The sequence below is a fragment of the Prosopis cineraria genome, unplaced genomic scaffold (genome assembly GCF_029017545.1).
Source record: "Prosopis cineraria cultivar Desert tree isolate PC_DT_omini unplaced genomic scaffold, ASM2901754v1 PC15, whole genome shotgun sequence".
Classification (NCBI taxonomy): domain Eukaryota; kingdom Viridiplantae; phylum Streptophyta; class Magnoliopsida; order Fabales; family Fabaceae; genus Prosopis; species Prosopis cineraria.
In genome coordinates this window covers 3,761,194-3,776,362 of record NW_026555346.1, presented here as the reverse complement: position 1 = coordinate 3,776,362, position 15,169 = coordinate 3,761,194, and the positions used below count along the sequence as shown (strand labels likewise).

Below are 15,169 nucleotides of genomic sequence, written 5' to 3'. Positions count from 1 at the left end.
ACAAAAAAAAAAAACAAAGAAGGCCTTAAATGGAGGGGAGCAGCCCCCAATTGAATGGGGAACATAAGATGTCACGCGAAATAAGGATAAAGCTACTTGAAACCTATAGATGCACGTTTATTGGTTGATGTGATTTTTTAAAACAGGCATATTATACTGGGTTAAAAAATTGCAAATTAAACAAGTAATTAGCGTCACAGAAAAGAAATATGCTTGCGAGGGGAGTACAGCGGAAGAATGAATTAGAGGAAGGACCATTTGAATGAGTGGGCCGGTCACTGAAAAAAAAAAAACAAAAACAACAACCGAATGGATGCAACTTTTGGAGATTCAGATGAGAGGAATCCGGTGTGGATTATCTCATCAGAAAATCATGGGATAGGTCAGACGGAGACAATAATGGTGTTCTCAGAATGATGGGGCTGCTTTATTTCGCCAAGTACAATCAACTACTGGACTCCATAATCTAATATGAAAAGTAAGGAAAAAGATGCATGTTACGGGAGAGAAAAAGGCGGGTAGTGGCTTGAAAGAGGACGGCACAAATATTGAGAGCATTATATACTGTAGAAACGTACATTATCTTCAAAAACACCATGATTGACACCACAGATTCGAGTAATGTTAGATCTGGCGTGCCTGCGGAGAACGTCTTCGGGCGCCTTTTCAAAATAAGACGAGCCTGCCTTTCCACTGGTATGGTATTTCTCCTTAATTAGCTCAAGGGGAATCAAAAAGGCTTCTGAACTGATCAGGAAGCTCCACAGTGAATTCCCACTGTATAGAAGAAGAAGAAGAAGAAGAAGAAGAAGAAGAAGAAGAAGAAGAGAGGCAGAGAGAGAGAGAGAGAGAGGCGGGAGTGGTGGGGGTGGTGGAAGGAGCAAGTGGGCATTCCACTGAGGGACGATAAATCATTTCGTGGGCAAAGGCAATTGTGATGGTGGCGGGTGGGGGTCACATCACGCAAAAAGCCACAGCCACGTGTGGGCCCCCCTGAATGCAGCGACGGGTTTTCCTGCGGGGGCCCTCCCATGATATTCTTCCGCCGCCGTGGATGGCCGTTTTTTCAGTTACTTGGAATGCTTCCAGATTGTGGTTTCCATTTCCGGATAAATCTTGTTGCGCCCTCCATTCCTCCATTTGGCACCCAATAGGAGCCTTGCTCCTTCCCCTGCGTTCCTCCTTAATGCGTCCCTTCATTTCGCAGATCATTAATCACACCTTCCTTTCATTCATCTTCATTTTTACTCCTATTATTTTCTATCATCATCAACGCGTAACTTTCCTGATGCAGATTGTACAATTCATTAATGCAATTTTATTTTCATCAACAACAGCAAGAAAGAAAATATCTCGTGATAGTGAAGATAATGGGCGGTTTCGTTTCAGAATATAAAGATAGTGTGTGTGGATCATATTGGAGATTCCATTTTTTTTTTTAATTGGCGCAGCTTCACCTTTCGCCTTCACATGTCATGGCACAACTTTGATTCTCTGGTGCTATATTTTCCATACTAGTTCTCTACACACTCTCGTACACATAATTAAAATTGAGAATTTTCCTTTTAATTTCTATTTTTATAATTTTTTTAAAGTATTGTTTGTGAGGCGATGTAGAGATGTAGTGTGAAAAGTAGTGATAGGAAATCAAGATCGGTCATAGACAAAGCAGACCATGCCTTGGATGCTAACCTTCCGTGCTTGGATTAACCTCCCACAAACAAACGATGATACCATCGAAAATTGTTCAGTGGCTTTCTATTTCCTGAAGTGCATTTGGAAACTAAACAATAAACCTTAGGTAGTGTTTTCAAGTTTTTTTAATGATTGAAGGGAATGAAATAGAGTGAGACAGCTAATAAGTTTCATTGTTTGAGAGAAATTTTTAAAATAAAGTAACATGGCTTGGGAGCCTTCCAAGCTATCCTTAACTATCCTAAATCAATTTTTTCTTAACTTTCAATTTGTGAGGTCAAAAATAGAATCACCTAACATAAATAACATTATTATAAAGTTACACTTATCCTTCTCACCCCTTCTCAGTCTTTATTCCCTCTCATCCTAAAATTGCAAAACATAACTATATTCACTTCAAATATATTACTTTTACCATTATTCTCAAATAATGGTTAAATAAAATACTGGGAGAATGAAAGATAGATCTCGAGGAGATTAATTAATTTAAATTAAGTTACAAGTATTAAGTTTTAAAAGTTTGCAAGTTTGGCTCTCAATTTTATAACTCGTTATGATAAATTTACAATTTATGTTTTAAATTTTAATAGAAAAATAAATTTATTTATTCTTTAACTATGTTATTAAAAAATAAGTTGCAAATTTATCACAACAAAATTACCAAATTGAGAGATGAATTTACAAATTCATGAAATTTAACACTTGAAATTAATTTAAATTAATTAATTGATCATCTTGGGACCTATCTATCATTCTCTCTAAAATAATTGATTTCTCTTATAAAACTTCCAAATAATGGAATGTCGAATTTCATTTCACTTTGTCCCACCTGCCCCATTCCATTTTATTAATGATCATTCATTTTCATTCTATCATATACTTTCAAACATATCGTTAGTGTAATATTTTTCTTTTAAGAAATGTACTCATTCAATAATTTAATATAATTTATATTTTTGTTTTAGAAAAAATATTTTTCACGCACCAAATTCGTAGTCTGTAACATATATTTGGTAAATATGAAAATATAATGCAAACTTCAAGGAAAAATAGAGAATACACCAACCTCACTTTCTTTAATTCTAGATATATGTTACATTTATTTTTGAGAAAATAAATTTTCATGTATCAAATATAGTTTGTGTGAATGCTATCCATCATGCAACTCCTTTTTGCCCCCTATTTTTAACCAATAAAACGTGCATGAACCGCTCAGACATCACAGACTAATAATGATTATGGTTTTTGAAAATTCGGCCTTTTGAATCAAAATTCTGAAATCCTTAGCCTTTTGCTCATACTTAATGCGATGTTCCAGTTAAGTCTGGTTTCACCGGCATTTCTTTTAAGCCGCGTTATCCATCCACTGCATTATGCATGAATATATAAGACTGACAGACGAGTTAAAATTCATAATACAATATTTTGAAATGATGTAATAAGTAATAAATACTGTACGTGCGTTTCATCCTATGTATATATATATATTATTAATCCAAATTTTATATGAAAAAAATTAATCTTTTAATCCTTAAATTTTTAACTTATTTTTTACTCAATCCCTCAACTTTTGTTATTTTTTTTTCTCATTTTAGCTTAGATCCCACATTAAAGAGCAAGAGAAGGATATTTTAAAGCAATATATGAGAACTTTTTTCATCCCTCTTATTTGATAATTATAATTTCTTAAAAAATTAAAAAATAAGAATCGAGTTATAAGTGAGTCAAAAGTTGAGGAATTGAGTTATAGGGAGTCATAGTTAAAGAATTGAGTTATAAGTAAATTAAAAGTTAAAGTACTGAAATAGTAGGGCCTGTTTGGTTTTTGTTCTCATTTTTTGTTTTAAAAAAAATTCTGTAATACAATTTTTAAAAAATAAAATAAAAAATTTGTTTAGTTATGTTAATTAAAAAAATTTTAGAATTAAAAAAATGGACGAATAGTGATGGGTACGTGCAATTAATGGTGGTGATTAATAATATAAATTGATTAAGATAACTATAATTTTTACTAATTAAATGTTGTGTATTTTAAAAATAAGAAAAATAAAATGAAAACAACTTAAAGTTATTTTTTATTTTACCATTTTTAAAAAATAAAAAATGAAAACAGTTTTAAAAATAACTAAATGAAAAACACTTATCTAAATAAAATTTAAATTTTTTTGTTTTAAAAAATAAAAATTAATTTTTATAAACAGAAAATAAACAAGCTCTTGATATTCTCTTTTATCTAATATAAAATGTTAGAAGAAAGTATCCTCACATGGGAGAATGGATAGGAGAAAGTAGTTTATGGTGAAGGAAAATACAAAATGGACGTGGAGAGGGAAATACATACTAGAGAAGGGCGATGCATAGTGTTGTGAAATTTGAAGTTTGCTTGCTCCACAAATGGAATAAGGTAGTTGCACCCACATCCCTCCCCCAATCAATGTCACTCAGCTTTCCCTCCGCGGGAACAAGGTGGAAGTGACCACGAGGGCAGCCGGAAGATTTACACGTAAGGAAGTAGTCATGGCGCATGGAAAAGTAAACAAGTTGGTTCAATTGCCTTTGTCCTTTTTCTGGGGGGGGGGTCTTTTTCGCACTCGGCTTTTCATTTCCGTTGGAAGCATCATCGAAGCTTTATTCTTAACCCCCCGAATAAAAAATAAAATAGAAAGAAATTAAATTAAGTTTGCGCCTGGTCAGACTATTCCACTTTATTAGGATTCGTCAATAACAGCGACAATTATTTGATTCCCAGGGAGTCTTCTCCAAACCCCACCGTCATTGCAATATCATAAGACATAGTAAGCGCTCACGGCGACTCGGTCAACTTACAAATCTTGTCATTCTTTCTCGTTCAATTCAATGCTCCCAGCACATGATCCCTCCTTCATTTCCTTGGTCCTGCTACCATCTCTATATTATTTCCAGAATAATCACTTCATTAATCAATATTATTCCTCCAAATTAACTTTAAATCAAATTATGCTCTCTCCCCAAATCTATTCCCATGCATAGAATTTTTTTTCCCCTCCTTTCTCGGGATCTGCAGTCGGACTCTGTGTTGCCTAACCCTTTTGACAATCCCGGCCCGTACGTGCGTAGTTTAATAAGAAAACACAACAATGAATAACCTTTCAAAAAGGGGGAAAAAAGAACAAAGAATAACTATAGTTTGAATTGAATTCGACCTTTATAGACGTGTCTGTAATTAGCCCGGAAGCATCCGCGAGGCCTCCAATTTTGACTGTAGATATAGGCCGGTAGAAAGCCAAGAGCAGCAAGGGAGAAGTAAAGTGAAGAAAGAATAATGGCAGGATCCTCATACTTTCGGTAGATAGCATTCCTTTTATGAAATTGCAAGGAAGGATAGAAAATGAGGAGGGACGATTACCGATAACGATCGATCCTGATTTTTTTTTTTTTTTTAAAAAGGAGGAAACATGCATGTGATTAATTAAACACTGGCCTCACAGTAAGAAACGGGAATAAACAGAGGCTTTGATCATGCGCTAATATTAGAAGGAAAGAGAATATATTTTGGACGTGCAAGTCTTGTAAAAGAGTATACAAAAAAGTAAAAAAGGGTGGGTTGAGAGTTCATGGGTAGGCTGGTTCCAGAGAAGGAGAGCTTTTGACTTAGGAGAAGCAGGGGTTAGGTAAGTTAGGTGCGGGTGGGAACCCTATTATTGGCCTCCAAACGGTCCCTTGGATGCCCGGACTTGTTCTCATATGCCATGCACTGAGCAACGGGGGTTGGGTGTGTTTTTCAAAGCAAGCGAAGTTTCTCAATCCTTTACACACACATTCACTCCCCATGCGCCGAAACAGTTCATGCCATTTCTTCTGCCCTTTTCTACACGCTATGCCTGTGCCCATTCCACATTGACGTCACCAATCACACATAATTTTAATCTACCATTTCTACGCCGTGCATCTCTACATGCTGTCTGATCCATTCTTCCCCGGCATCCCTTCTACCCATGTCTTCACTTACACTACTCTACATTTCCGGTATCTATTTTATTCAAACAAGGGAAATTATAAAATATTTCTTTGTAAATTAACGCTTGCTCGCGTAAATTTTTATTTTAAAAATATCATACTCTTTATATGCGTAGACTGCCGTATAATTTCTTTATACGAACAAGCTATATGATTACAAGACTTGATTAGATTTGACGTTTCTTTTCTTTCTTTCTTTCTTTTTTAGGGATGAAGGATAGATTTGATGTTGGCAAATGAAAATTAAAATCATTGTTGCCCAGATGGCCATGGTTAACGAGCAATGCGATAGGGTTGCCTGAACTGGGAGGAAGAGCCTTCCCCGTGTATTTCTTTTAAGTTGGCCACCATCAATAATTCAACATTCAAAATGCTGCCACATGAAAGGACGAAAAGGTAATGATGCCTCTAGTTTTGAGTGCGACAAATAATTGTGCCGCTTCGATTGGAACTGCTTGTTTCCTTCCAACCTTCTTTTTTTTAATTGTTTGTTGAAATTTCGTCGACGACGCTCAATGAAATTCAACCTCTATTTCCTAGTTCCAAAATCTAAAGTCTACATAACAAAAGCACGTACCCATAATTAATAAAATGTAGAAAATAGCAATGCCATTGAGAAGGAAGCACGTTTTGGAAGTTTAAACACCTTCATAGCAATGCTAGGTAGGAGGTTCAGTTTGACGGGAAAAGTGCCCTTGCTGAATGCCCAACGTCACACGCAAGAAAACTAGCGGCGCCTCAGTACGTAGTTTCTGATAAATGGCGTGCCAAGCAAATATGCAGTGCGACACAAATACTAAACAAGCTATCATAAACTATCATAAACAAACTATCATAAATTTATTTTCTAACGTCGTTTCGATCCCTCAGTTTGTGCAAAGGAGTGCAATTTTTTCAAAAAAAAAAAAGAAAAAAGAAAAGCCCCGGCCGTGATGTGTATGTACACAGCTGCAAGAAAAAGTCATTACCAACCGCCATGGGTTATGCACGTTATGATTAGCCAGACTTTTTAAGGAAAACATCTATTATTTGGCACTTCTGCTTCGGAACCCCTCCAAGAAACCGAGGACAAACAAAAATTATTAGACCTGCGGGGGTTTAATAGATCAGAGTGGTCCTCCTTCTTTCCTTAAGTTGATGCACCGAGATAGTGCCAGTGCTTCCGCACTAGGCCTTGTCTGTATTTGTACTTTATATTGTGCAAAAAATACAAAACCTCTCCGTTTCACCAGCAACCTTTTAATTCTCCAGTAAAAAACCAGCATGTCCGTCCATTTACTCCAAAACTTCTCTCTTATCCTCTCATTCCCGAAATGCTGAGCGGTGAAATATTCGTAACAATGAGTAGTTACTGGCTAACCAGTAAGAAAAGAAAGAGAGAGAATTGTATTATATTTCCGAGGACAAAATACAAGAATTTTATAAAATTTGGCACGATAAAGGGAAATAGGGGTAAGGTTAGGAAAAAAAAAAACTGGACAATAATATAGGAAAGGTTCCATATAATTGATTATTGTACACCTAGCAGACAGAAGAAAGAAAAAAGAAAGTGGCCCCTCCAAGCTCTAATTTAGTATAGTTGCTGGGAAGTTTAAGTGCCAGGCAAAAGAATGGTGGTTTCGTCGGTTTGTGCCGTGAAACCTAAGTTTATAAATTGACCACACACACCCGGCACTGTCATTTTTTATTCCTATAAAGCCCCCTCCTTCGCCACAGTTTGCATACGCACACTATACTACCCATCTCTGTTCTGCTCTGTTTTTCTTCTCATCCGGCCCTTTCTATTCTTTACTCTCTCCCCCGCTAGTTTCTTTCCCGTACTACAATTCTTAAGCTACCGGTCTCCGAAAGCTACGTCCTCTGAGATATATAAGGTTGGCGTTGTGAAGATGACGAACCAGAATCTGGTGGTTCCTGACGTAAAATCACGTATTAACACCTTTATTGAGGTGGCCGTGTCCATTTCCAACTCGCCCATGCTGCCCAGCACGGGAGTACCAGAATCGCTGGTCGTGTTTGGTGGGATTGTCGGTAAGAAGATAATGAAGAGGCTTGACGATGGAGGAGGCAAAGGTGGAGCCAGAGTTAATGCCTGGATTGATTCGATGAGAGCTTCCTCTCCCACACGAGTCAAATCCACCCTTCCTACTTCTCAAAACCAACGCTTGAGTTCTTGGGCTGTGAGCATCTATCTTTGGCTTCCTCATAGATTTTATCTGACTTTTCGTCCGTTGCGAGGTTATCAATGGGTATGTACTGACTTGACTCTGTTCTCTTTCTGAACTGTTTAAATGCACAGCTTCATCATCCTTCGGCGATCAGCATGTTTGATCAGATAATCAATAAGTCAAAAGATAAGCCGATAGCAATCTTCCTTGACTACGATGGAACTCTCTCCCCAATAGTTGCTGACCCAGATAAAGCGTTCATGACAAAGAAGGTCTTTTTTTTTTTTTTTGGCCCCTCTCTCCAACTCTGCTATTGATACTTTGATGGAAATTGTTGGTAATAGTAGTTGCTTTGGTTTTCTTGAATCAGATGAGAGCAACAGTAAAGGATATAGCAAAACAATTCCCCACAGCCATCGTGAGTGGAAGGCGAAGAGACAAGGTGCATTTTTCTTGGAAGTGAAAAATGTTAAAAGTGATGGTCTATAGTAAAACTTGTAATTACGTGACCGCTAATAATTTGTCCTCTCAAATTTTCTTTCAGGTTTACAAGTTTGTGAGATTAGCAGAGCTGTACTACGCAGGCAGCCATGGCATGGACATCAAAGGACCGACAAAAAGCCAGGGATTTAAGAAGGTGAGATAGTTTACTCAACTCTGCGAGACGACCACTACACGTATATTTATGTGAAAATTGGGCTTAGTTTCTAAACTTCTACGGTTGTTTCAGGGTAATCAAGCAGCCCCCTTCCAACCTGCGAGCCAATTCTTGCCCATGATCAATGAGGTTGGTGTCGTTTTTAAATCCCCATATTAAGACCGCAGTCCAGTCAAATATAGTGACAAGTGTCATTGTCATGGTTTTGTTTTCCAGGTTTACAAGATCTTGTTGGAGAAAACAAAATCTGTGGAAGGGGTAAAGGTTGAGAATAACAAGTTTTGCTTGTCCGTGCACTTCCGTTGCGTTGACGAAAAGGTAACAGTCAAAAAAAATAATAATGAATCGGTAAGTTACATTGCAAACAGAGTGAAGGCGCTGACTCTGTTGTTTCTCAGAGCTGGGGTGCATTGGCGGAGCAAGTTCGAGTGGTGCTGAATCAGTACCCAAAACTTAGGCTGACAGAAGGGAGAAAAGTGCTTGAGATCCGACCAATCATCAAATGGGACAAGGGCAAAGCACTTGAATTTTTGTTACAATCGCTCGGTGAGTTCTCCGTTTCCACGCAATATTATATCGCCTTCTTTGACGGCCAGAGAAGTCGTCCGTATCATGAGCTAATTATTCATCCTATAATTCCCAGGATTCACCAATTCCGAGGATGTCTTTCCCATCTATATCGGCGATGACCGAACTGACGAGGATGCTTTTAAGGTAATGACAGCTGCTGTACAAGCAACGGTTCCTGCTTATATTAATGCTTTCATATCAGCTGATTTTATTTGAATCACGCAAATCAGGTGTTACGTAGTAGAGGCAGGGGCACGGGAATTCTTGTGTCTGAAGTGCCGAAAGAAACAGAAGCTTCCTACACTTTACAAGACCCATCAGAGGCAAGTCTGATTAATTATCTACCTATCTATCTTCACACACGCACACACACACTCATCAAATTAATGCTTGATTAACGTTTGTGACTGCAATTACATTAAAGAACGTGTTGTTAATACTGTTTACTTTGTGCGGTTACAGGTTGAGCAATTTTTGCGGCGTTTGGTGGACTGGAAAAGGCGGAGTGATGAGAGGGGGAACGAGAGTTGAGTAGTAGATATTGTAGATGAGTTGGTGGTAAGGATTGAGTGGAGAGTTGAGAGCACCTCAAAATCAAGTTTTGGTCAAAGAGGTGGATTCCATTGTATCATTTAGAATGGAGTATAGTGTTATTCCCGCACGTTAAATTTGAGGATTTAAAATTTATTTTTGGTATATTATATGTTTTTTAGAATTTCAAAGTACGTAATATTATTTGATAAAAAATTTTCCAGTTCTACTCTCATTTAATCCAACAATTTTTAAACATTTTTCTCATATGCCGCGCCTAGCTATTCCAAATCCAACGCAATTAAACGAGAGACAATTTAATTAATAACTTATTAGATTAAATGAGAGTAAAACAAAAAATTATATCATTGAATATCATTTTGAAATTATATAAAACTTATAATAAGTAACAAAAAATATTTATTCCGGAAAAATACAATAAAATAGACGGAATGGATTATATCAAACACAATAAACCTGGAAACTTTTTCAATTGTAAACCTGTTGTATGGAGGCAAACTAATTTTCTTTAGCTAAATTTTTTTAGTCATATTTATAAATTATTTTTAATATTTTTTACATAAGTCGGGAAAAATCTTAAAATTTATTTACTTTGTTTAAAAATCTAACAAATTTTCAGCTTTTTCAATATTAAATGTGTACACACACACACTTTAATAATGTACTCTCTTTTATCCTTATTATAAAGCATATGAAGAATTATTTATTATCATTTTTTAATTTTACCCTTGTTGTAAATCCAAATTTATGGCTCATTGTATGTTATGTATCTCTCTTCATATTTTTAATATGGGTAAAAAAAATTTCATTTTAAGACGTTAATGAGTTATTCTTTCCTGTTCAAAATATAAGTACCTTTTAACAATAATTCATCTACGTACCAATAAAATTCTTATTCTCATAAAAATATTTATTATTTTCTCTTTTTACCCTTAGTTTCAATTAATAATTAGTGAAAAGAATGTAATAAATTCAAAAATATAATAATCTAGATTAATAAATACAAGTTGTAAAATGATTTTTTTTTCAAATATTAATCTTATATTTCAGATCAAAATTAGCTAGTAGAAAATGTTTATATTGTAGATCAGAGGGAGTAACTATCATTTATTAATTCTAATAAAACTGTTAAAAGCGTCTTATAATAAGAATGAGAGAATATTTTATCTCATCAATATTTAATATAGAGGTAAAAGGTAAAGTTTGTAATAAAAATTTAATGATACGACCTATAAATAATACTCCCTCTTTCTCAAATTATAAAATATTTTTAAACTAAATCTCATATACCAATAAACTTCATTAAATACACTTAACAACCTTATCTTTTCAAAATAAAAATATAAATTTTTAAAAATATCTATCATTTAATATATTTAAAAAAGAAGGAATGTAAATTAATTACACAGAGAGAAAGAGAAAGGATAATATTAAAAGTGATGCATTTAGTGAAACCTTAATTTACCCAAAGTGTTTTATATTTGAGATAAAAAAACTCCTTCAAAAGTGCCCTCAATTTAGGACGGAGGGAGTCTTAAAAAATTATTTCCCTCATATCTCTACTAAAGGAATAGGTAATTAAGAGCAACTTTTATGATTGGAGGACCATATGGATTATTGAGTCCTCTGTTATATTGAACCTTGATTTTGGTGAACAGAGTTTGTGGATATGGATGTTACTGTCCAATTACATTAAACTCAATTTCATGGGTAGCAGGGTCCTCGGGTTGCTCTTTGAATTATAGTAAAGAAGTCTTCCTTCCAATTAAGTGGAAGTAGAGAAAATCATAAATATGAAAACCATGTGGATTCTTGAAGCTGCAGCCTCAAATCCTCATTTTCACAGGAAGACATTAATAATAATAATAATAATAATAATAATAATAATAATAATAATAATAGTTAATAAATTACTAATCTTATAAAAATACACCTCCATGTACAGTTGTCCATATAATATCCCAAGTCATGACATAAAACTGCACGCGTGTTGAGATAGTATTGATGATGCACCGACTATTATATTAAAGAAGCCAGGTTTGAAACTCTAGGGAGGGAGCAACAACTTACAGTAATTTAATTAATGGCGAATTCGTAATACTCTTTCTGTAAAATAAATATCACTTTAAAACGAATCTCGTTGCAGAAAAGCCTGATCTGAATCAATAGCTATAATTTTTGTTCCCCGAACCTTAGTAGGTTGGGGTCAGGATCACGATACTCGCGAAAAGAAAGAACAAAATTAGATTCACATGCATATCTTCTTCAGCACGACTCATGTGGGTACATACTACATAGCCAAATAATTCCAAAAATGTGACAAATAAATCTACATTTTGTTTCAAATATATGGTAAACATCATTATACATCCGGGTTTCGGTTTTTCTCAATGACCATATAGTAATTTAGTTCAAGGCTAATATATTTCAGATTTAGACGAACACATTTAGAAATACTAGTATCAAAGCTGGAACCGTGATGGCTTTTGGCTCCTTCCAGAATAAACTTTATGTTTCTGTTCTGACTAACGACTTCACTTTTCCCGTGTGCAGAGGCTAATGATTAATCATGTACCTAATAACCAGGTTAATCCTCCAGCAATTTCGAAGAAGTATCCCTGATGTAATTGCTAAGAATAAGATGATTGTATATATTGATATTGAAAATCAAAGCAAAAACAATCTCAGAAGATAAACCAGTTGGTGTTGTCCCTCCTAACTCGTACGCAGTCCATAAAGCATCACCCTATTGTCAGGCAAGAGCTAGCTAGAAAGAGCCTTGTGACCGCAAGGTATTAACTTCAATAATTTAATTAATTATTAATATATAACTGGGGTTTGTGCGAGGAAAGGAGGGGATGGCACCATCTTAGGGTGCCAAGAACTCCAAATCTGGATCATATTTCCAATTATTAAGATCGAGAATTTAAGACAGTTGCCAAAGCCAAAGCAAAGATCTGGGATAATAAACTAAGAAGCACTCATCGCGGCAGAAGATTCATCCTAACATGCCTTATAATTAAATAACAACGGAAAGCCCCACCTATGCTTAGGGTATGACCTAGACAGTCTTTTATTGTTCACATAGAGAGATTTTGTTCTAAATTATTGGGCACCCAGATTTGATACAGTCCACCTCAATCAAATATCAGAGTGGCATCTAAAAATTCACATATTTTAGGGGGAAAAATGGATCGGGATCTTTGATATAATGGGTTTTATTTTTCAAAGGATTGGGTGTGTGAAAGGGAAACCCACTACTTTTGTGAATCTGATACATTGTTGAGGAGGAGTTGGAATCCACTCAAAGTGCTTGATTTGAAGAAGACATTAGGGATTCATAATGGGGACATCCAGCATGCTTCCAAGCCTTCTAAAAACAACCCATACATTTGTTTTTGTTCCATACGTGTAAAGCTAATTTTGCCACTAGATTCAGTTCCCATCATCTGTGGCTTCAGTTCAAATAAAATGAGTCCCGATCGAACCTCCAATTATTGGTTAAAGAAACACTCACTCGCCGCCAAAAGACATCCCCTTGAGTTTCCCTCTCATTATTGCTAAAGTCGAGCAGCTTTCATGAATGATACATATGGTATTGGAGTGAGAAAAATAAGGCTGGCCTGGCTAGCTAACTGCATATATATTCGTCGCCAATATCAAAGCCGTATATATTAAAATAGATACGCCCTTATATATATATATGCTCCCAAGAAACCGCACCTGAGATTAAAAAAAATGACACACTTCACTTGAGAGACCGTGCATTCATTTCATATTAACTTCACAGACCAAACGCCATGCACAATGTGGGATATATTTTAAGCCTTTCTCCGTGACACACTCTTCTGGCCACAGCAACTGGTTGGAGTTTGCTGGATTATACTACTATTATTCAGAAACAGTGGCTCATTCTTTAATCGAATCAGCCACGAATGTGTAAATGGTTCTGTATTTCATGTAGAAATGACACATGGAGATACTCAATAATGGATCTCCATATACACACATACAGAGAGAGAGAGAGAGAGAGAGAGAGAGAGAGACATGGAATTGGTCCCCGCATAGAGGGTCGAGCATTGGCGTAGTCAGTGGCTGTCATATGCAAAACGTCGTGAATGGTGAGGTGAATGGCTGGCATTGAATAATTTGGAGTTGAAGGGGTGCTTCATTACGAACATTTGCTGCCGGGGGAGGGAGCAAAACGACAGTGGCTGTTTATGAGTTTAAATACCTGAAAGCCTGAATGGTTGTTGCTACGTACTGTTATGTACATATAAACCGAGCCTTGGCCTTGATGGATCTGGACAAAGCTGACGAGGGCGAATGAGGGAGTGATTAGAATCACATAGAAGCTAAAGTATGCCAATGGGACCGGCCATTGACGATGATGAGCAATTATTGTGTTTGGGTTATCATGCAACAGCATCTGTCACTGCTTCAAATGGGACATATGTTGCCATAACGGGCATGCATATATGCAGTTCCCTTTGGCTGATCACAGCACGCTCCCAAACAAAAATGCTTCTCTGCGCTGCCACCTAACCTTTACCTAAACCTATATCTTCCCGCTATTCTGTTTGGTTTCTCTCCCACTTTTACGTTTTTTACCCCCCCGGGGCCTTACTTTTATATCGACGCATTTCAACTGTTCATATTCAATTTCATCATCTGAATACGTTTATTACCTGTATGTCTTTTTCAAAACCAACATTCCAAAAACTTCATATATCCGTGTGAGTGTGTTACACGAACAGAGAGCCTTATAGAGCTTCGGAGATAATGGTAAACCTCCCAATTATGCATGCGAAGTCTTCACATTTTTTGTCTTTCTTGTGAAGGACATCTGTAAAACAAAAAATACATAAAAATAAAATATAAACGCTTTGCGAGGGGAGGGGGAGAGAGAGACAGGAGAGGCGCCGCATGCCAGACTATGTCCCTTGATTTGTCGTCTTTTACTATTTTGGTTGAGGAGAGAGAGAGCTACATTTTGCCCTTTAGCACCTGAACTAGTATTATTTCCGTACCCAGCTGGCGCAGCATTAAAGTGATTTATTGTTAATATTATGCTTTTGGATCAACCAGTTTTAGATGCCCTCCCATCGAATGCTTCTACAGTTTAATTCACGAATTTGATTGGCTACTTGTAACAAACCGGTTCACAGGATTATCTATTTAATACTATTTTCAATTACCTTTTGCCCAAGAAAATATGGGATATTATTATATGATATCTTCCTCAGCTACTTTTATATGTTACAGTAAAAGGAGTCGCTCTTGGGAATGCTAGGCACCCCCCATTCCATTCCTAATGATTGGTTTAGATGAAAGGAAAAATGAACAAGAAATTGAAAAAAACAAGAAGGGATGAAAACTAAGAAGATAAATTTTTAAAAACAGTATTTTTAATTATTTTTATAAGATTTTTCTAATTTTCCTTCCCCTTAGTTTTCTCTCATTTAAATGAAGAGTCATTTTTTTAAAAAAAAAATCATTTAGATACATTACGTGCTCCAAGCCTCCAACG

General features: G+C 36.0%; 1 protein-coding gene across 1 annotated transcript; it reads left to right on the top strand.

Annotated features, from left to right (window-relative positions):
- The first annotated feature begins 7,391 nt into the window (after positions 1-7,391).
- Positions 7,392-9,783, top strand: LOC129294637 (probable trehalose-phosphate phosphatase J). The gene is made up of 10 exons (XM_054933076.1): positions 7,392-7,871; positions 7,991-8,131; positions 8,230-8,301; positions 8,404-8,496; positions 8,590-8,646; positions 8,734-8,835; positions 8,916-9,063; positions 9,161-9,231; positions 9,318-9,410; positions 9,550-9,783. The coding sequence occupies exons 1-10, from the start codon at positions 7,581-7,583 to the stop codon at positions 9,616-9,618; spliced, it is 1,137 nt and encodes a 378-aa protein (XP_054789051.1). The 5' UTR covers positions 7,392-7,580; the 3' UTR covers positions 9,619-9,783.
- Positions 9,784-15,169: the final 5,386 nt, after the last annotated feature.